Raw genomic sequence first — 22,686 nt, 5'->3', positions numbered from 1 at the left:
TTCTTGTTAGAATATTCCCACAGTATTGCGAGGCAAACACGATATTTTGCAATATTTTGAATTATCGTCCCCCACCCCCACCTATAATAGCATGTCAACTGTTGTAGCACACACACTCACAGTCATGCTAACAAATAGACACAGTTGTTAATGAATTCTGTTTAAACCCATTCATCTCTTAACACATTCACACTTCTACATGCTGTCCCTCTGTGTGTACTTTAAATAACCAGGCCTTTGATGTCTAATGTAATGTTGTAGATATCGACGAGGCAGAGAAGACAGATCACAGTCACTATGTTCTATCTTACTGGAGAGGTATTATGCAACAGATTACTGGACTATCAAGTGAATACAATGGGAAGTAAAGAGAAATGAGACTGCAGTGCCTATCGCTGACCTGATTTCAGATAATCCACCCACTTTAAACTCCAAATCGTCACCTTGGCTGCTGTACCTGATGAGACTTTGTCGGTCAGAGTATAAGAAATGAATGTAATTGCTAATCTGTTAGTGCCCTGAGTTTTGGTGTGTTGATGAAGCATCTTTGGCTTCATCACAGATTACGGTGAGAGTAGGCTGCTGAACCCTACAGACGGGCACTTTCCAGTGAAAGCAAAGGACTTTGGCAGCACTTAGCTTCACAAACAACAATTCACTGCGGTATGTGCCTGCTGATTCACTTTCCTCTTTGGCCCAGTCTTCTTACTCCCTGTCCCTGTCTCTCATTGATGTAGCATTGTGATATGCTAATTAGCATATGACATATGTATATAGCAGCAGTGTAGAGGAAAGTAGTGCTGGACCATATCAAACATTCACCATATGTCTGCAGTGACTTTACAAAAGATTATGCAACTTCATCCATATTGCAATGCATGTCATTTTACAGTAAAATACTGTAAAAACAATTATTGTTTTTTTTTAGACATAATAAGTATGATTTGACTTTACCTTATACTTAAAGGTACAAAATGATATTGTGTTTAACAAGACAATAAATGTACCTTTACGGTAAACTATTAATAAATCTATGGTGAAAAGCAATAATTGGGCAGTCCCATAGGTCCATGTGTAACCCATCACATTTCATTATATTTGACTGAAATGCCTATGTTTCTTATGCCACAATACATAAGTATCTAAACATTTATCAAATATCATCAAAAAGGCTTAAAGTAATTGAGATATAATTTTATAGAGACAAGTTTAGAGGCAAGCATGTATCTCTCAGAATGTATCTCTTTAGGGGACAAACATCAGAGTCTGACACAACAAGCTAATTACTTGTTAAGTACCCTTTATGACTTAGTGTGGGAAATTTTCAGTGCGATGGCTAATTTGACTCTAGGCACAAAGAGGATAAACGATGGTGAGAGTTTTTGTAATGTGGCCACCATTATCTTAATTTCAATCATTAGCACTGTCTTCATGAGGGAGCGGATTTCATTGCTGAATATTTAACTTTTGCCTTTTTGCTCTCTCCCCTTTAATTTTCCCACTCTGTTGTTTTCTTGTGGCTTCCCTGGCCTTCAATCTGTGAAGCAGATGCCTCTTGCAGAGGCTTTGTCCCTTCATTACACACTTTTAACATGGCCCTCACGGCCCCCAACTGTTGCGTATTGCCCTGTCTGAAACATGGAAAAAACAGACAAACAGATTTTTATCACTGATATAAGGCTGTTTGTCTAATCAAATTTAAGTTGCAGTAATTGTATGGTTTTGTACAGAGTGAGGAAAAACATTCTGTGTGTGTTATCCAGTTATCCATGTTCTATTCATTAATGTGGACAAGCACTAAAATGAGTGTGGGACACATTACTTCACATTCCCATTTTTTTTATACACATTCTCAGTAAGTTTTTGTGCTTGACACATTTCCAGAAGGCCAGCAAGATTTCCATTTTAAGTTTACTCCCATTGGAGGACTAAATATTTCATTTCATATTCTATTCCAGCCACTAACTAATTACCCCATAGTGTCAAGCCCTAAAGTATAGAAAGAGAGATGAAGCAGTTCTTTAGAGTGATTGAAGGGGGAGACGGAGAAACACATTACTATTCTTTGAGATTTGTGTTGGGAGAGTTATATGTTGTGTCTCTGTGGTGTGCATACAGCTTAAGGGATTGTTCACCCAAAAATGTAAATGCTGTCACTATTTACTCACCTTCATATTGTTTCAAACCTGTAAGACTTTCTTTCATTGAGCACAAAAGGAGATGTTTGGCAAAATGTTACGGACTGACTCGGACCGGAGGCGGAACGTTGTTACTCTATGGCCATTCGCTACACGGACTCCTTTTTTCAGCACGGACGCACCATCTCCATGTTTACATCAGCGTCTCCTGCTGAAAGCGTGACTGTTATGTTTATACTTGCAATTGTATTTATGATCTAATTTGTATCTGTAGTTTTCCACCTGTTGTCGTAGTGTGATTTTTAAGTCTGCAAAAAAGGGCCAGTGGAAGAAGATGACCCAGCCCATTAGCACTTTGTGCACGCAATTTCACCACACCAACTTGCAGCTAAACTTAACGCATTCTTACATGAAATACCAACATTTCCTTGCCATGCCCACTGACTTTGCGTGTATGACTACCACTCTTAAAATTGGGCCCAAATACTCATTTGTGTAATCCTTAGTAATGCCACAATGCTTTTTGTCTAAATATTTGTCTAAATATTTTAAATTTTATTCCACATTTAGTTCAGTGTCATGGGAGAGATTTGAGGTCAAACTATTTAGAACAAGAAACACTGCAACTAATGCTGAGCTATTGTTCTCCTGTATCATCTACTTAAATCATTCCATGTATTTCTCTATCTCTCTCCTTTATCCTTCACTTGTAACCTTCACATTTTTTCACTCTGTCCCTTATCCCCACTGTCTTCTCTTTTTCACTTGCTTATTCTTTCTCATTCTCTCTCTTTTTCCCTCTGATTCTCCCAGGAGCCCAACTGACCTAATTCTCCTCCTAAGACATGCCTGCACTCACATAGGCACACACACAAGATGTTTCTTACCCTCACATAGTAATATCTTTCATATCCCAGATTCACCTTACCTTACGAAAACATTATTTTTATTTCATCATCTGCAGTAGATGTCCTCATTAGATTGCCAGGAAGCTATTTTCTTGATATTCCCAACAACAGCAGTAAGGTTTCGGAAGTTTGTTTTAAGAGTGAGTTTAGTTTCTTAGTTGATCCATTACTCGTGTTTGTTTGGGTAGACTGATCTTGAAATATCGATACTCCTGATACCGATCAAGAGTATAGATCCTCACATAAAAGTATTGATCATAATTTTTTTTCAAACTAGTGATTTTATTATGTATTTATTGTGGACATTAATGCACATCTCAAGCTTTAAAGTGGAAAAAAAATTAACACATTTAGCAAATATTTCTGCTATGTTTCCTTGTAGAATTTGTCATTGAATTAGACAGAAAAAAGTTGTATTTCCCATCCCTAGACTAGAATATAGATGAGTGTAAAAGGGTATAATGTGTGCAGAAGTGTCTGTTCTGTAGAGAGGAAGCCTGAGGCTGACAATACTGCAGATGCTCTTCTTACAGTTGCTTTTAGAATTGTTTATGCCATTCCTTAAATATCATTTAAATATATGTCATAATGATGGTTGATTTTTATTTATAACTACAGTATTTGGCCTGTAAACTTCTTTAAGGGTGTGTTGTAAGGTATTTCAGGTGAGTTGACGAGTTCATTTAGCATTTTGGCGTTTGTTGTAAACAATTAATGACACCCATTTTTAATTGGTTGTGTGCATAACAGATGCTCTCTTTTTCTGTTGCCAAAATGGCTTGTATAACAACATTCAAGACTAAGCCTTTGTCCATTCCTGATTTAAATCTGAAAATTTTATTCTCTAATTTTATGTGCGTTCTTTCCACTGTCAGATTTAAAAACAGAAGCTGAGCACAGAAAAGGGATCGCTGGAAAAATGTATCAGAGCTTCATAGATATAGAAAGATAGAGAGGGTGGACAAACTGTTTAGGGTGCAGTCATCAACAGGGCTTGGATTTGGGGAAAAATAATAGATCACAGCATCTGTTATGGTTAATTTGACATAAAAAGAATAAAGTAATCGAGAGTGGAGTAGCTAAAGCATTTTTCAAACAGAATATTGAACAGTCTGCAATGTTAGTTTAGCATCACAGCTGGTGAAAGAGACTGCCAGAAGGATGTTTGTGTTGTTTGTGTGTGTGTGTGTGTGTGTGTGTGTGTGTGTGCGTGTGTGTGCATGTGGGTGTGTGTGTGTGTGTAAATGACAATGCACAAATGTCTGTAGGTGAACTAAGTTGGGAATGATTTCATATTCATTCACGTAGCCTATGCAATATTCAATCAATCAACATTACTCACCCGAGAAGGTGATTATAAATCTGAAAAACAATTCAATAATTATTACACCATGCACCATTTTATCAGCGGGCAGGCACATTTTATAGCATTTGAGATGGCCAATATCAACCAAAGGAGCTGCAAGTTGTAAGAAGATGGTGTTACCGGACCAGTGTGTTTTTAGGATAAATTCTGACATGCATTCTTGCAGGGGGCATTACCTCTGATTATTACACATCTCTCTGGAAAACTTGATTCTGATTGGTCAATCGCAGCATTCTGCAGACAAATATTACTGAATAATGTCCAATATGCTGTATATTTGACCACTGTTCCTGAAAAACTACACTGAAAAAAAGGTTAACCTTTAAAATGTGCTTTATGTGGTAACATCTAAATGAACTGGTTTTATTCACTGTTTTATTTAACATCACTGAATCAACCTGAATACATTACGCAGTGCTGTTTGGATTTATTCTGAATTGTTATCTGGCAATGATCAAATTATGTGGATACCACAAAATAACAAAAAACTATGCTTCTAACTAATGGTGGAGAGCTGTAGTTTCAACCACAGAACTTTGCAATGCTGTTTGCAAATGTTTGATGGAACTATGGTTCCGGAAAACACCAAATCATTGAACTACGCTGTAACGATGGAATTTGTGACTACAGTTGTTTTACTTTGCTTTTCAGATTACATAATCCAGATTACATGTTATCTGTTACCCAGCACTGACATAACACCAAAACAAAAATGTTTAACATCATGCTAAAATGTTGTGTTGTGGCTATCATTTCAAAACGTTGTAATGATTGCATATTTTAATGTTTATTATGGTGCTGTCCATTCACACCTTCTGTTGAAGATGCATTACTGTAAAGGTTTTTTTTATACTGATGGACGATTTGAAATTATTTTCTGTAGCAATCAATAGACCTTAGTTATTTTTAACTGTGAATGTTCCTTTAATTGTAAAGATCAGCAAGAAGGTAGAAAATAGTTACTGTATATACAATTCAATTTCATGTTTTTGGTTCAAGTAACCTTAACTATCATTTTAAGTGGACTTCAGGGAAAGAAATAAAATTATAAAAAATGTATGATATGGCCCCATTAATAAAATAATCTGACAGAAAATGTGGAGATGATGACTGTGGGTGGTTTTAATTTCTGGGTCACACAAGCCACCCCATTCACACAATTATTAGACTTTCAAATCTGTATTCTGTATTGTTCCTGAATTTGTATGTGCCTGTAGGGCGAGTTGTGTGTATTTTCACTTGAATAAGAGTAAATCAAACCAAAACATTGAGCAACCCAAAGGTTTGTGCATAATGCTGAATTAAAGTCTCATTTAGTTTGTAGGCAAGTGAGAATTGTTTAATCATTACAGCATTTAAGCATGAGTTACTGCACCACCTTTCAGCGCTAATCAACTCAATGATAATGCATAAATCATCAACAACAGCAAACAAACACATTTACCCACTAGACATGCCATCACACCTAGTTTTACTGTCACACATGATCCATCAAAAGTAAATATGGAAAAATCTTTTTCTTAATCAGTTTTTTTTTGTCTTGTTTTCCAGTAAAAGTATCTAAAATCTTTAAAACATGATAAATTGATTTGAGAAGCAAAATCGTGTAAGATATTAATGTAAAATAATAATAATCCTGGGGTACACAAAAATGTAAAAAGCTTGGGAGAGGAGCAATAAATGTGTGTCGTCAACTCTTTGTGAAAAATATTCATGCAAATACTGAGGACATGTGACTTTATATATAATGTTTGGCATTAACTCACAATCTTTATCTAAAATAAAAAGGCAGCATTTTTTGAGAAGGCAGCCATCTTGAGGCAAACACGTATCTTTTTAATGTTATTTTCTTGTTCTTAAATTTAAAGTAAAAAAACAATATTTTAGAGAACAACATAGAAATGTATTTTGTCAGCCCTAATGTGTTGAAAAATAGCAATTTGTTAATTGTACCTTTATATGATCACCCTTTTTTAGGGTTAAAGAAAATAATGTCTTAAAAAAAAAAAATTTTTTTTTTGTTTTAAGCATAAATCTAACAATTTTTTTTTATTATTTATTAGTAAAATAAGAAAAACTATTTGCCATTAGGGTAAGAAAAATAGACACAAGAATATATTGAAGATATATTCTTATGCAATTTTGCTTCTCAAGTAAATGATCTTGTTTTAAGCAAATTTAGATATTTTAGAAAAGAAGACACTGAATAAGAAAATGATCATTCTGCAGAGTGCCAATAAATCATCAAATGAGAATGAATAATTTAGACATTCGTAGAACATGCTCCACAGTGTATCTCTACTGTGTTCTGTGTAAAGATACAGTCTTTATCTTTGACTGTGGCTGTTCTTTACTCTTCAAATTGATTTCTGCTCTCTGCTCTACTCAGTCAGTCGCTGCTTTTATCTGCAGGTGTCTGTTGACCAAAGGTTACACACACCAGCTCCTGTTTTAGCTCCACTGCCTCCCCACTGGTAGATATACAGGATCTATAGCAAAAAACAGCCTGTAGAGAGACAGAGAAAAGTAATGATGTGGATGACTTGTATGTGGCCCTGGCTGTGCGAGACCCCAGGGACCTCATTTAGATTCTGATAGGACACAGGCATCCGTGTTAAAAAAAGCACCAGAATTGCTGAAAGAAGGGTCTCATGAAGAGTCCTTTCACCACAGCTGGCAGCACGCTTTAAAAACTCGTTATATACCAAACTGGAGCAATAGTCACGTCTCCTGCTGTACTAGGATGGGGAAAACACTGTCTTCTAGCTTTAATTGGGTTTGGACATATCAGATTTTTGCTAAAAAAAAAAAAAAATTCTCTGAATAATTTTCTTATTTTCCATTAAAATATTTAAGCATCCTTAAAACTGGAAACATTTGCTTGAGAAGCAAAATTGCATTTAAAAAGAATATATTTACTTTATTCTTCTTATCCCAAAATTGGAAAATTGCTTATTTTTGTTTTAGTTTTCTTGCTAAGCATAAATCTAACAAAATAGTTAATCATAAAATAAGCTAGGTTTATGCCTAAAACAAGAAATAAATTGCCAGTGGGGTGAGAAATAAAGAGATGGATTCAAGAAATATTCTCTGAAAGTAAATCGTATGCTGCATCCTAATTTGCCTACTTATGCTATGCCCTTAAAATGTGTACTAATTTCATTATGGACAAGTGTCTACTTTTGACAGTGTAGCAAAGAGTGTGCAAGTATAGGGACATACAATCATGTCATGTTGATGGTAAAAGAATGGTTTCCCAACCTACCTAGAGTCTTACTAAGTCATTACTAAATGTTTGTTTCTTGTTGCCCAGAAACTGCAAAAGAACAGCTTTTGCAGTGTTAATGTAAGTTAAAATGTTGCCATTCCAAAGAGTCAAGAATCATTCACAATTCGGGGGTCACGGCTAAAATACAAGCGGTAAAAGCAGCATTTTTTAGTAATCCATTTACAAGGCTTCATTTGCATTAGTTTTGGTGCTGTGTTTTAAAATATGTCCATTATTCTGACAGCAACAAAACATATACCCAGTGTTACTCCCGCAGACTGATGTTGTACATTTTTATTATTGCACTGAGCAAATTTGGCATATTAAGAAGGCTGGTTTAAATTATTCTCTGCTCTGTTGTTGCTTGCAGACATTTCAGTGATAAGGAAAATATAAAATATGTGGAGATCACTGATTTTAATTGGTTGCCGTGTGCGTTCATGCCGTGAGCAGACAAACGGTTTAAAGAAGGAAATAAAAGTGATGCATTGGCCTCTGAGAGGGATATATGCAGAAATGAAGAGAGTACATTGAACCATAGTAGCGCCTCATTATATTGTGCCATAGCCACAATGAAATTGATTTCTGTCATCATACTTAACAGTTAAAGCTAATATTAAAGATAATAGAACAAGAATTAAGTCCCAGACAGAAAGACGCATGAAAGCTTTGATGGCATCCATCTTTGTAAGTGAATACAATCCACAGTCTTTTTTTTAGCTATATTTACAGTTAAATGTATTTATTTAGTGGATGCTTTTATCTAAAGTGACTTACAAGGTGAGGAAGATTCAAGATAGGCAATTCATCCTAAAGAGACAGTAACATGAAAAGGGCTACATCACAAAGTTTAAATTGTATTAGAAAAGTACTAGTCAAGACAGAGATTATAGTGCAACCATTCTTTTTTTAATATAAACATGTTATGAGTGTAGGGTCAAGTGCTCAGGAAAAAGTTGTGTCTTTACACAGATGGAGTTGGGAAATTCATTCCACAATCAAGGTACAGTGAAAAGTCCGGGAAAGTGATTTGGTGCCTATTAGTGTTGGTACCACAGACCCAGACTAACTGCGCATGCAGGAAAGCTAAAAGAGCATTGCAGTAATTTAGTGTAGATATGATAAGATACTGATCAAGGAGTTGTGTGGCATGTTTAGAGAGGAAGGGTCTTTGTGGCAGCGGGGGCGTGGTCAAGCGCCCGTCTGGGAGAGAAAGCGGTAAGGGCGCTTGCACCTGAGCTAAATTATGTTTAACACCTGTCTCTAATTTCAGTGAGCACGGGGAGAGCGGCTTAAAAGCAGCCACAGAGCCTCCAGGAGGGAGAGAGGGAACCTGACAAGCCGACCCAATGCGCTTGTAGTTATTGTGTGTTTATGTGTATAAGAGAAAACGGTGCAAGCAGGTGCAAGCGCACTTACCGCTTTTTCTCCCGGACGGGCGCTTGACCACGCCCCCACTGCCACAGCCTTATCTACCTGATGTTATAGAGTGCAAATCTACTGGATCTGGCTGTTTTTGAGATGGAGTCTGTGAAATTGAATTGGTTGTCAATGGTGACTTCTAGATTTCTAACCTTTTTGGATAGTGTTATGAACCCAGCTGAACAGTAATGTTGTGCTTAACAGCAAGGTTGGCTGGAAAGACGAGGAGCTCGGTCTTCGCTAGTTTGAGTTGAAGTTCCATCATTCAGGCTGAGATATCTATCAGGCAGGCTGAAATCCGAGCAGTCATAGTGGGGTCATCAGGCTGGAAAGTCAAGTAGATCTGCATGTCATCGGCGTAGCTGTGGTAAGAAAACCTGTGTGCTTGAATAATGGGCCCCAGTGATGTTGTATACAATATATAGAGAAGAGAAGTGGGCCAAGCACTGAGCTCTGAGGTACCTCAGTAAGTAGCAGATGTGAATTGGACACCCCGCATCTCCAGACTACCTTGAAAAACCTGCCTGAATGATACAGTAGGACATGAACCAGCCTGCAGTCTTTTTAGCACATTAACTTTTGCTCCTTGGACTACACGATACAAAAAATGTACATTTTAATTAATTTATCCTCGTGCGACCTTATGTCCATATGCATGGATGTTTGTTTTTTTTATTCACTATAAGCAACACATAATTTAAATTGATTTAAACCAACTGATCTCAATTTAGACTTAGTGCTGTCAGTAAAGAGTTCAACTTTTGAAATACAGAGTCATGTGACAAAACAGCATGGTGCCGATAACAGCAGAGTTTGTCTTTGGGAGAAACGCCAACACAACTACATCTAGTAAGAAACCTAATTAAGTTTTTACACTGAAACCTGTTTGAGTCAAATGATTGGAGTATCTAGTTTAATCCAATATGCCATTTTTCAAGTTTTACGATTTATAGTGAAAAGCCACACTGCTAAACACAATGTATACTAATGTGTACTTAAGTACATTTTTTCCTGAGAAATCCAATATTTACTGTGCATTATCACTTTGAGAATCAATGGGTTCATCCAAATGCTGAAAAAATAGCTTTAAAGAGAGTTAGGATGAAAATAAGGTGCATTTAAAACTGTTCTGAGACCAGTACAGACAGACAGAACACTGCAGGTTAAGTCATTCTCTTAATAGGGAGCAAGGGATCATCCTACTGCTCTCTAAGCATTCACTCCTAAAATTCAACCAAAAGTTCAGTTTCAGGCTGCAGATGATGTTTGGACCACTCAACATGTTTGCCAGAAATGAGACAATGTTAATCAGTACATAGATTCAGAATTTATAAAGTATAATTTCATTTTAACAAACATGGCAGTGATTGGATGAGGCTGTGCATTACTTTGAATCAGAATTCATTATGCTAATTTCTGATGTAATAATGTCTGTGACGTCTCAAAAACATGAATAGCCAACACTCCTTGAAAGATAATAAACAATTTGATAAAAAAAAAAGAAAATATGACTTTCAATAATTTGGTATTATTTAGAATTTGACAGCTTAGTCCTCCTGTCCACATATGTTGCCATGCATTTTTAGAAAAACTAGATTTTTTTTATTTATATTTTTACATGTTTCTTTCCAGTGCTACTAGTTAAAAATCAAAAAAGGAAATGCACACAGCAGTCATGCTCATGTCCCAGGAGGTTAAAGATCTTAAGATGAAGTATATCATTTTTTCAACATTAAAATAATTTCTCCTAAGCCATTCGTAGGATGAGTAAACACTGTTTGTTTGAATATCCTGACCAGCTCGACACAGCAACATTGGCTGAGTTTAGGATAGGACTGTTTGTTTAAATGACCAATGGCAGATGGGGGATTGTTCAGGAAACCTGTATGAAAACATACAGGTTCAAGTCATTCATTCTTTTTGCAGTTCCATTTGGTGATGCTAGAAGTACAAAAATTACTCACTTCATTTTGGCCTAACATTCTAATACATCACACCATGTCCAGGCTTCCAGTTCTTTTTTTATCTATTCTCCTTATGTGAGTATACAGTTCAAGCATCAGACACATATTCATGTGTCACATGCATCATGTAAGACCTTCAGAAAAAGACAAAAATCAAAGTCATGTCTTCACCATCAGTTCCAGTCCATTCACTGCATTGCACTTGAAGGAGAAAAGATTGATTTAATCCAGGCCTGTGCTGCCCTTTCTGTGTGGAAGATGTCCTTTTGCATCAGCTCCAGATTTCTGATGCTCCCTCCTGATGAGCAGACAGTTTGGATGAGCATCTTGTCTGTGTGAATGATAGCCCTTCCCCCCTCCCATCCCTGATCTGTGGAGCATCCAGCTGCTCATGGCAGCAGCCCAGCTGCCTCAGTATGGGTGGGGTTAATACTGCCCCATTTACATTTATGCCATAGTCAATTCCAAGAATTCAGCAATGAAGTTGGATAAGTTATTGATTTCAGAATAAGTCCAAACCATGGATGAGAAACTTAAAAATAAATAAAAAAGGAAGCCTAGACCCTGTTTTCAGCCGGAATTAACATCTGTCTCGAGCTAATACATTTCATAATTTACGCCATGTAGTAACCTGTGTGTCAAATGCATCACCTTTGACCACTTACAATTACATTTCTAGAGGAAAGAGTTTTGAGTTGAATGCCAAATCATATGTCAATAGCAGGTGTAAATGGGGTCCTATTTATAGACTTGCTTGCAGAGATGCAAAACTTCCAACACTCTGCGATAACATTGTTGATTCCACATAAAAGTTTACCCCAAAACGACATGCAATTGTAACAATTAAAGAAGCTGAATTATAGGCAGACCATTTGCTGTACTAATTCAGATGAGTCTTTTCTCAATATTTTCAGTGAATGTGAGGCATTATACGAGGCTCTGGCAAATATTTCTCCCAGCCGAGCCAAAATTCTGTTTCAGAACACCAAATGCATAATAAACCCAGCAGGATGATAATGATTATGGTGTTTGTCTCTAAGAGGTGGGCACGAAAGCAGGACTGCATGCTGTAATTTAGCACCAGATTAAGCAAGAGGAAGAAGGGAGGGATCAAACTTATTCTTTCCATGCTGTGACATCTAAACTTTAGGAGCTTGTTGCTGTGCTGCATTGTGTGTGTATGGCTTTGTTCGAAAAGGATTACTAGCTTTTCTTACCGAATACTGTGCAGTATGTACTGTATACTGCCTTCTAATTGTTTCCAAATTAATAAGTGAAACAAAATGCGTTATGCAACCCTAAATGATTCAAACAATAGTATCAAACATTGATGTTGCATGCCCTCACTGCTTTTATCACATGACCTCATCAAGTTGCCATTTAGATATCATCTTGGAAATAAAGTGATTATCTTGGAAAATAATATGATTATTTTGCATTTTACATGCTTTTTGTGTAAAGTGTCTTAACATTTGGATGTTCGTTTAAATAATAATTAAAAAATGAGATTTAAAAAAGTAAAAAATGTGGCTCATATTACTTCTGGTTCATTCGTCTCACTGGAAATGGAAGGTCAACCCCAGTACTTTGTATTTTGAGATACAGTATTGTGTGCAGTGTGCTCTGTTAACCCAGTTGAAAAATACAGCTCAAGCTGGTAGATCCGGTTGCAGGTTTCTAGCTTGTTTAAGCTGGTAATTAACTGGTCCAAAACCATCTTGGACCAGCAATAAACCAGGTACCAGCGTGTAATACCAGTTTATATCTGGTTAGTTAATAGAGATATTCAGGTTGTAGTCCAAAAACCCAGAAGAGAATTCACCAATGGTTCCCTCTGGATTTTCCTATGGGTTTTTATAATGGTGAATTACACTTCCGGGTTTGCCTACAAGTTGACGTCATGGGTGAACAGTTCTATAACCAATTTAGACCACTTAAACCTCAGCCACCATGTTCCAAATCACAGCTACCAGCTTTAGCTGGATATTCCAGCAGGGGCACTGCAAATGTTGGCATGTGTAGTTAGATCATCTGTGAATTCCATCATGCATACTGAACATTTGCATACTGGGCACATACAGTATACTGTAGAAATAGTAAGAGTAGGATGCGTGTATGCTATTCCAAACATAGCCTGTGTATGTGGGTTTGGGTTCAAATGTGTTTTGAGAACTCTGCAGCTCCTCTCATCCATCCTGTGGGATTGGCGCTGGTGCTTAATGTGTGTGTCCCTGGAGATGAAGATTCATTGGTTTAATAAGAGCAGTATAGACAGGAGAGAGTAGAAAGCACCATTACAGAGAAGCATCTTGAGGAAGGCTGGTGGTGAGGGTGCCTTTTTGGATCTTATGATCTTTAATGATGGAGGGAGGCATCTTTTGTGAGCTGGTCTTTGTAGAAGGCCCCCCTTGAGCCTTCTGTCTCATCTTTGTCTCCATCTCTTTCTTGAACTCTGTCTCAAGTGGACACATTGCCTTCTGTCGGCTGGGGAATGTTTTAATGCTAATTTTGGAGTGAAATATGGGTGTGCGCATGTGTGTGTACAGTATGTAAAGGGTACGGATGTGTAAGTAGGCATGCACAAATAGCACCATGAATATGCATGGGACACCAATTAAAACTACATATATTTTTGGAACTGATCTGAGGAATTATGAGCAGTCATAATTCTTCTTTACCTTGCTGTGTGTGAGCAACATATCCCAATATGGCACATTAATAAAGTTTATCCTACAAGATGCAATACAATACAATATGATTTTATTGTTCCCCCAAGGGACAATTTTGTTTTGGACAAAAAAATTGGATTGCACAAACATAGAAGGCGGGGTACAGGTGAAGGCACAAAGAGATATGGTACTGTAGCATGGGAGTCTGAATATAAATGGTGAAATATATAGAATAGTTACAGAAATAGAAGCATGCAAAATATACTGTGCAAAGTTATGCTGGTGTTCCAGAAAAGTCAACATGATAACATGGGAAATCCACATATGTAGCGTCTGCAAAGTTAATGTACCCAGAAATTGACCCCATTCTGCCGAATTGCTGACAAGCGGCATCCCCATCAGACATTTTTGCATGAATTAGAACTTGTTCTCCTTTTTCAGTGGCACTACTGATAGCATGTTGCCCGAGCAATCTCTGAGACACGAGTTCGGCTTCCATGAAAACCCAGAAGTAATTGTGTTCACTCCAAAACAATGGTTGAGTCCATGGAAAACAGGAAGAAATCGTGTTCACATAAACAATGATGAGCACGATATGGAAGTTGCATTTTCATTCTAAAATAAAATTTTTACTCAACTGGCAATTAGGTTTAGGGTTTGGGTTAGGGAGTAGGAATAATAACATATATATTCTTGTTGACTGTATTGCATAATTTGCCATTAAAACTACAACTCATTTACACTTTGTAAGGGGGAAAGGAGGCAAGAACTGGCTTAACAATATAAATTATATAAATTATATTTAATTAAATAAAAAGGCACACACAAACACATACAGGGCAGCTGCCCGTAATTCTCTCTCTCTCTCGAACTGTTGTTACTGGCTGCCTTTATCCCTCGCATGCCCCGTCAAGCTGATTGTGTCCGGGCGTGCGTCATTTCAGCCCGGCCCCACCCTCCTCCGCTCTAAACACTTTTATCCATTTAACAGATGCTTTTATCCAAAGCTAACTCACTTTTAATGCCACCCTATGGACATTTTACCTCAACAACACTTCCAGCTTTAGCCACTGGGGCAGTGGTTTAAATTTCGGTTAGCACAGACTGATTTAAAGAATTAACACTATGATGGGTCTGGACAGGTTGTCAGTCTGTGTGTTGCTCAGAAAAATGCAACGGTTGATCAAGCTTTGGTTTTGTTTGGATTTTTTTTCATTAGCTGAGGAACAAATTTCAAAATAACTGGCCATTATGTCTGAAATGTAATGTAACATTAACTTCCTGTTTATAGAGCTGTTGTATTAAAGCACTCACAATCATGCTGTTGTACTGAATATCAGGTAATCACAGCTGTACTGATATGCGGAACAACAGCGTCCTTGCTTGTGTGATATTGCTTAAATATAAATATACTTGCAACAGTAATTGCAACAGTAAAATACCAGACTTGTAAACAGAAACAGAATCGTACAATGGAAAATACAGTATTATGAACAATGGAATATATTATGGAATGTACAATACTATACAATACAATGTAGTTTATGCAATGGTGTAAGAATGATGTGCAATTCGGAGTGTTTACTGTGCGCCTGAGTCCAGTGATACAGGGCACAGGCTTGTATGGAGGGTGACTAATGAGGAAGGGATGTCATATGTAATCCATCCTTTCAATCCAAGCTTCCCATCAAAACATGCACATCACTACCCTAATGTAAGCATGTCACCTCCTGTATTTGAATGCATCTCCGGAGGGAAGACACGCTCAGTCTGAACATCTCTTGTCAGTACATTCATGCCATTTGGAAAGAGTGTTAAAATGTGCCTATAGGAGGGAAAGAACATGCTTAGCTGTACTGGCACAAAAAGTGTAATTTCCTGTACATTTGCTATAAAAAAAAAGTGAAACCCATAACAGGTCATTATTTTGTCTTTATTGCACCTATATATTAAATATATTGATTTACAACTCAAAACATTATGCTCTCCTCCACACTACATGGCGATCTTAATTTTGCAACCTAGTCTCATAGAATGAACATTACTATAACCAGGGTTTAGAGGGTTACTTTTGAAATGTATTAAACTACAGATTACAGAATACATGCTGTAAAATGTAACTTGTAACATAATCCGTTAGATTACTCAAGGTCAGTAACATATTCTAAATACTTTGGATTACTTCTTCAGCACTGGAAGATTTTTTCACTTTTTTCACTTTTTTCACCTGTAAGACAAAATACACATGTTAAAAATACTTTCTCTGAAAAACCTAAATATCTTATGCTGTGTTGTTTCTAAAACAAGATCAATCAAATTGATCTTGTTTTAAGGATATTTACGTATTCTTACAGGAAAACAATACAAAAATTATTATCAAGAATATGATTTTTGCCCTAATATCAAAGGTCTTAAAATAAAAAAATTAATTATGATCCAACGTGAATTTACTTGATAAAAAAATATGATTGTTCCTGGTAACATGTGCACGTAAAATGGCTAGAAATAGCATTTTAGCTTAGCATAAAGATGACAGTTTACACAATATTTATTTCTATTTCTTCTGCTAAAAACTTACTTCAAACTTACTTCTCTGTCTGCTCCTATGAATGTAACACATCATAAGAAAGTGTTTCACCGCTGTTCAAATGTACTTTGGATCTCATCATTTATATGTATAAATGGTTTCCATTTGAAAGCACTAAATATTAAATGAAACAAAATGACAATAAAATGCAATTTAAACTCTTCAGTAATCAAAATACTTTATTGAATGTAACTGGCTTCTAAATACCAATGATTTAAATTGTAACTGTAGTGGAATACAGTTACTTATATTTTGTATTTTAAATACATATTCCTGTTACATGTATTTTGTTACAATAATAACTATAACTAATTTTATCCAAACCAACTTTTACGGCAGCTTTCTACATTATGCTGTAGTTTCCTGAACGCTGTTTACGTGATGGTTTAGGGTAAGGATCTGTTTTGTTCACCTCTCATTTACCTTCTAACTACTGGTTAGGTTTATGTTCAAGTTTTAGGTTAGGGAGGTACATTTTACTCATTAAAATATCAATCCAATATTCACCTTAAAAACCTCATCTGATTACAACATCATTTCACTTGCTTTTGGCGCCCTGGCTTGACATTTACTAGCAGGGCTGGACTGGTAATCTGGCATACTGGGCATTTTCCCGGTGGGCCGACGCACTTTTGGACCGATCAGGGGCAAAATGTCCATCGGGAGAACCGAGTGGGCCGGGGGTTCGGCCGCGAAACGTGCCGAATGGGCCGCAATAAGCAACAATGTGCTGCCAATTTCTCGTCCCAGTCCAGCCCTGTTTTCTAGGAAACTGCAGCCAAATATGTATAATAAAACATGTAATTTTGGTTTGCATGTAAATGTCATGACATCAGGCTGTAATTTTGAGCCCCATGACTTTTGTTTTTGGGTGTCATATTTTAAATATTGAGATGTTGAAATGTTTATTAATGACGACTGTCGTGTTCAAATGATTGTTGTGCTGATTTTAATTGACTGTTATATAAATCGGGTTGCTTGATTAGTACCAGAAGGCAGGTAGCAGAAATAGCAATACAAACATAACAAATATAATATCTCAGACCTCCAAAGCACTTATGAGAACACCAAGTTGAATTTGCTTTAGAATAAACAGCTGTCATGTACTAGGAAATCACTTCTTTTTCTTAGCACACAGACAAAACAGATACAGTATCACAGCCAATCTTCCAATTCATATTTTCATATATCAGATGGACCATTCCCAGAACAATCCATGTAGTGCAACCAGTGCACCAGCATTAATCCAGCATATACTTAGTCCAGCACAATCTTATGTTTATGTAATATTTCACTAGTTCACAACCTCCCATACTGTATCCCCATCCCTTCCCTTTTCGTGGATCCATGTGTGGGATTAGGGATTAGGGGCAGAAGATGGATTACACAGCTAACAGTCCAGTGCTCTCTCTTCTGATAAAGTTGATGTTTTCAATCTCATCACGCTCTTTCTCACTGATACCATCAGCATTTGAATCTTAAAGATCTTTGGTTTCCCTGCACAAAGAAACACATCCTCTCAACCATCTGTTGACATTTTTATCTTGTGATTGTGTGATATATCAGATACATCTGGGAGAATTTAATGCAAATGAGTTGCTTTTGTTTCCTCTAGCCTTTAAGCAGCATTTGGATATTTTTCTGTATGGCATTTTCCACGAAAAGTATACGTTTTTGTTTTTTAAGGTAATAAAGATACAAGAATGAGAACTATTGGATGTGTTAAATTATTATCTAACATCAAAGTAACATGGCGTTGCACACTATTTAGTTGTGTCCCAAATTATGAATCCAACTCACTTATCATATAATTTCCTCCCATTACAGTAAAAACTGTAAAATTCAAACACCATGGAAGACAAGGGATTGGACAATTTAGATTTTTCTTCAATTTATGGGAAATATTGTTTTTATCAATAACTACAACAATATTTATTTCCAATCTAGCTCTATTTAGGCACATCTGCAACCCTTTTTACTTGCAGCCCTGTAACCGATTTATTTATTTATTTATTTATTGCTAGTAAATAATGACACCAGACAAATCAGGGTTTAAAACTGCAGACATGTCCCAAATTTTGTATAAAAGTTTGTAGAAAATGTTATGCAACCTCCTGAGGTAGACAAGCAACATTTTCTGAAGATTAAGCATTGCAAAAGTTGATTGAAATGTATATTTTTTTTTGGGCCCTATTTTGTAGCCATTTCATGGAAAGTACCATTTAATCAATGATTCCTGTTGATATTTAGTGTTCTACAAATTATTAATTCATTTGAAAATTTCCTTTTCAATCAAGTTGAAATAGTATTTCACAATTGTTTTGTGGAGCCTTTCTTGGTGAGGCTAGTTTGTGAAGACATTTCTTCCTCTGGATTGAATGACATTAGTTTTATTGCGACTGATATCTGTAAGGGTATGTGTATGCTTCTTATTCTCCCCTGGACAGGTGGATGCTGTCATGCCATTTGGGTGCCTTGCTCTGCGAGCTGGGCGGACATACTGCAGCCTGTCAGACATCACTGACAAATACGAGATTGGACAGGTCCTCAAGGCGTGAGTGTGCATAGATCTGTCATTATATCCTTAAGACAGCCAATCCGTCAATAATAAGACAAATTATCTCATTAAACATTCATTTAGAGCACATTTCTTCCAATACGTGTATTTGTCTACTACAAAATAATAATTGTAATAATAATTATATACTTAAACAAGTATAAATTATTACTGTAATAATAATTTATACTTGTTTACAAGTATAAATATCTAAACAAGATGCATTTCCTTGAGAAGTGAAATTGCATAAGATATTAAAACTTGTTTTACGGAATATATTTTGGGGTATGTTTATTTTTCTTATCCCAGACGAAAACAATTGTTTGCAGTGTAACACTATAAGGTTTTTAGCATTTACTGTATTGCAAAATGCAGCATTCAGTATAATGTCTCTGCAGGAAAGAATTTTGTGAGCTGTGCCTGGTGAAGGAACGACAGACGGAAAAGGTCTTTGTGTGCAAGAAATTCCTCAAAAAGGATGGCAGGAAAGTGCGGAAGGCAGCCAAGAACGAGATCATAATCTTGAAAATGTATGGCTCAAAACATCAACAGATGATGTATCATTTTGTGAGATTGCTGATCTGAGAGGACGCTGAGAAATTTGAACCCTCATGTTCTGTTTGGGATCTGAGAGAGCCAAAGGACATTTTAAACCCTTAACATTGAAGTATCTGGTTGAAACTTCACGACTTTCAATAATCATAATAAGAATTATTATGAACTAAATTTCAACTTGATAACACACTTCACTGTCCTCTGTGAAAATTTGAGAGACACCAAATATAAAAACAGTAAAGTCTGAAATCTGAACAGAGCATGAGTGTTAAAGGCCAAGCTCACCCAAAAATGAAAATACTGTCATAATTTACTGCAGGGGCACCTACAGGATTTCATCTGAGGGTATGTGAAGAAATCTGACTCAAGTATAGCTGCCCTTATTTGTACGGGAGTCCAAAAAAAAAAAAAAAGAGAAGCATTTATTAATTTTCACAAGTATGTGTAGCACTGGCTAAAGCTTAAAAACAACCATTCAGAACAAACGCATTCTCGCGTTACAAAAGCAAGACGCAGCACAACGACAAGAGCAGAACACAGGTGTCTCCATATGCGTTTTTAACAGTTGTTTTAACAGTTCAAGTTTTTTTTTACTTGACACAGTGTATAAACATGCAGCGCTCCTGTGAGAGATGATGAAAATATATAGTAAAAGTCACGTAGTGGTAAAAAAACATCCATATAGCGAATATCTATGGAAATGTATTGAAAAACAGCATGAGCGAAATCAAAAACATGTTTGTGTGAACAGGCCCTCATTCTCAAGACATAGCACTTGCTAAAGTTTCTCAAAGTTACATCTCAAAAAGGCAGCATTTGGTTTCAGTTGATTGTAGATAAATATCCAAATTATTCAATGCTGAATCATGAACATTTCAGACTATTTTACAAGCCCGAATTGTGCATTGCTTTTTCTTTTAGACAACAGGCATGGTTCGTCTATACAGGCAGGTAGGGCAGAGGACAAATATTTATTCACTTGAAAACATAAATCCATATTATAAACTACCAATAATGTAATTTGTTTGCACACGTAAATGGTTCAATATGCTGAGATATGTATTTAAATGCAGGCATTAGATAAGTTTATGTTCTAGTTTTAATTTGTAATGTAGCTGTCAGCTCTGTTGCCCAGTGTTTGCTATAGATATACATGCATGTGGGGCAGAGAGTCTGCTGCCCTCCAAACTCCCAAAGTTTTTCCAATGGAATCTGTGGTCAAATATGGTACTGCAACGATCCCACATTGAGACCCATAGACCCTTTTCACATATCTGGGTTGGAGAGTGGAAGTAGACACACAGCAGTGTAAACTTGAATGGTGGTGAATGGGAGACCAGAGCAAATAAAATTATTGCGTAACTGTTTGCTCCAACAGCAAAATAAAAAATCTATAATTACGCTTTCACTGCTTTGCAATAGAAGATAAAAATATAGAGCGTGGGATAACAGCAGTAAAAAGAGAGTATATAGGCCAAATTTTCTGTTACTCCCTCAGCAGTGTTAGAAGCCTCATCATAGCTGTGGTAACTTTTTTTTTGTTTTTTTACTTATAAATTTACACTAAATAAAAATTGGAAGTATAAAAAAGTTTGCTACATTTACGTTGTTAAAGAAGGCAGAAATGCTTCATAACAGGTCTGTGAAAAGAGTCCATTGGGCAGAAATGAATCTGCCCATAAAAGTAGCACCAAACCAAAGGTAGTATTGGTGTGACAGATTGCGAATATGGTGAGCACTGACGATAAATGTGTGTGTAACAGTGTGTCGTTTCTACTGCAAATTCAAGACTAATTGACCATCAAACAACTTGGTCTTGAAGAGCCAGACATAAAAATCATTTGGCAATCAATAGATAATTGTGTCAAAAAGCATTGGCTCTTGAAACTTTCTGTTTTAAATGTACTGTTATTTAAAACATTATTATCTTAATAAAGCATTTTGTTTTTTAATAATGTGGAAACGTGTAAATGGCATATAGATAGTTCTCTTTCTCTCCCTTTCCTCTCTGGGGTTTTTCAACAACACTTAACATTATAAAAAAAAAAAAACATTTGATTTAGATTTTGATATTCAACAAGTCAACATTTTAAGATAAAGCATTCTTATTTAGAATATTAGAATCAACATTATGTTCTAAGTCTTGTGGTGGAATTAGGACACATATTGCCTCAGCGTGTTTGTACTTGAATAATAAGTTGAATGAGTTGAATAATGCCTACCCCACCTATATCTGTGGTCACTGGCTGCTACTATAAACAGTCAGTACGCACAGTGCATATGGCCGTACAGCTGCAGGCGCCACTGATTTACTCACCCTCATGTTGTTGCAAACTCATATGACTTTCTTCTGTGGAACAGAATGTTAGCCTCAGTCACTATTAACCTTCATTGCATCTTTTTCCATACAATGAAAGTGAACAGTGACTCAGGCTAAAATTCTGTCCTTTTGTGTTCTACTGAGGGAAAAAAGTTATATTGGTTTGGAACACAATGAGGGTAAGTAAATGATGACTTTTAGGCCTGAACTACCTCTTCAGCAGAATATGAGAGTTACAACTGGTGGGATAGATAGAGAGAGAAAGAGAGAAATAGGGAGAGACACTGTATGTATCTCCCTTGTCATGATCTGTTCTGTACTTTCTCACTCTTTTTGAAGCACTTTTCTTTATTAATTTGAGATGAAGAAACTATTCAACTCTCTGCTGTGATGTGTTCATTCCAGGGTCAAACACTCAAACATCCTACAGCTGATTGATGCATTCGAGACCAGGAAAGAGTTCTTCATCATACAAGAGCTGTAAGCCTGACCTTTGTTTGCCTTGATCAGTCATGTTTCCTTCAGTGTGATTCAGTAGGCCAAGGACACGTCTCTATTCTCTACATCACTTTAGAAAATGCACTTCTGTTACTGGTCCTCATGCAAATAGCCATATTTAGCCAGAGCTATTAGGAATCAATTAAAACCCTGTCATCTGCTTTTGCATGAAAGACATCGACATGCTATTAGAGCAGTTAAGTTACAGTAACGAGAGACTGAGAGTTTAAATAAAGAATATTGATTTTCTGCACATGTAGTCATTAACTTGGGGGGTTGGCAAGATGCCGCACCGGTCAGCTTCCCAAGTCGCACATGCCTAAATCCGCCACAGACTGTCTGTATCATTTTGTCATGTAGAACAGGTATTCTTGACCAACAACCAAAGGCCCTGTGAAATTGTTTAACAACACTATTTTAAAAAGGTTTGGGCA

The 22,686-nt window shown here is 36.5% G+C and overlaps 1 protein-coding gene across 2 annotated transcripts in view; it reads left to right on the top strand.

Moving 5' to 3' along the window:
- Positions 1-22,686, top strand: part of LOC127618360 (calcium/calmodulin-dependent protein kinase type IV-like) — a 54,053-nt gene that overhangs the window by 20,003 nt on the left and 11,364 nt on the right. For both annotated transcript variants that reach the window (XM_052090743.1, XM_052090744.1), the window contains 3 exons: positions 18,770-18,876; positions 19,278-19,409; positions 22,160-22,234. In XM_052090743.1, coding sequence (XP_051946703.1) covers positions 18,782-18,876; positions 19,278-19,409; positions 22,160-22,234 — 302 coding nt within the window. In that variant the 5' untranslated portion in view covers positions 18,770-18,781. The remainder of the gene's footprint in view (positions 1-18,769; positions 18,877-19,277; positions 19,410-22,159; positions 22,235-22,686) is intronic.

Source organism: Xyrauchen texanus, chromosome 25, assembly GCF_025860055.1.
Source record: "Xyrauchen texanus isolate HMW12.3.18 chromosome 25, RBS_HiC_50CHRs, whole genome shotgun sequence".
Taxonomy (NCBI): Eukaryota; Metazoa; Chordata; class Actinopteri; order Cypriniformes; family Catostomidae; genus Xyrauchen; species Xyrauchen texanus.
This window is presented reverse-complemented; position numbering and strand designations above follow the sequence as displayed.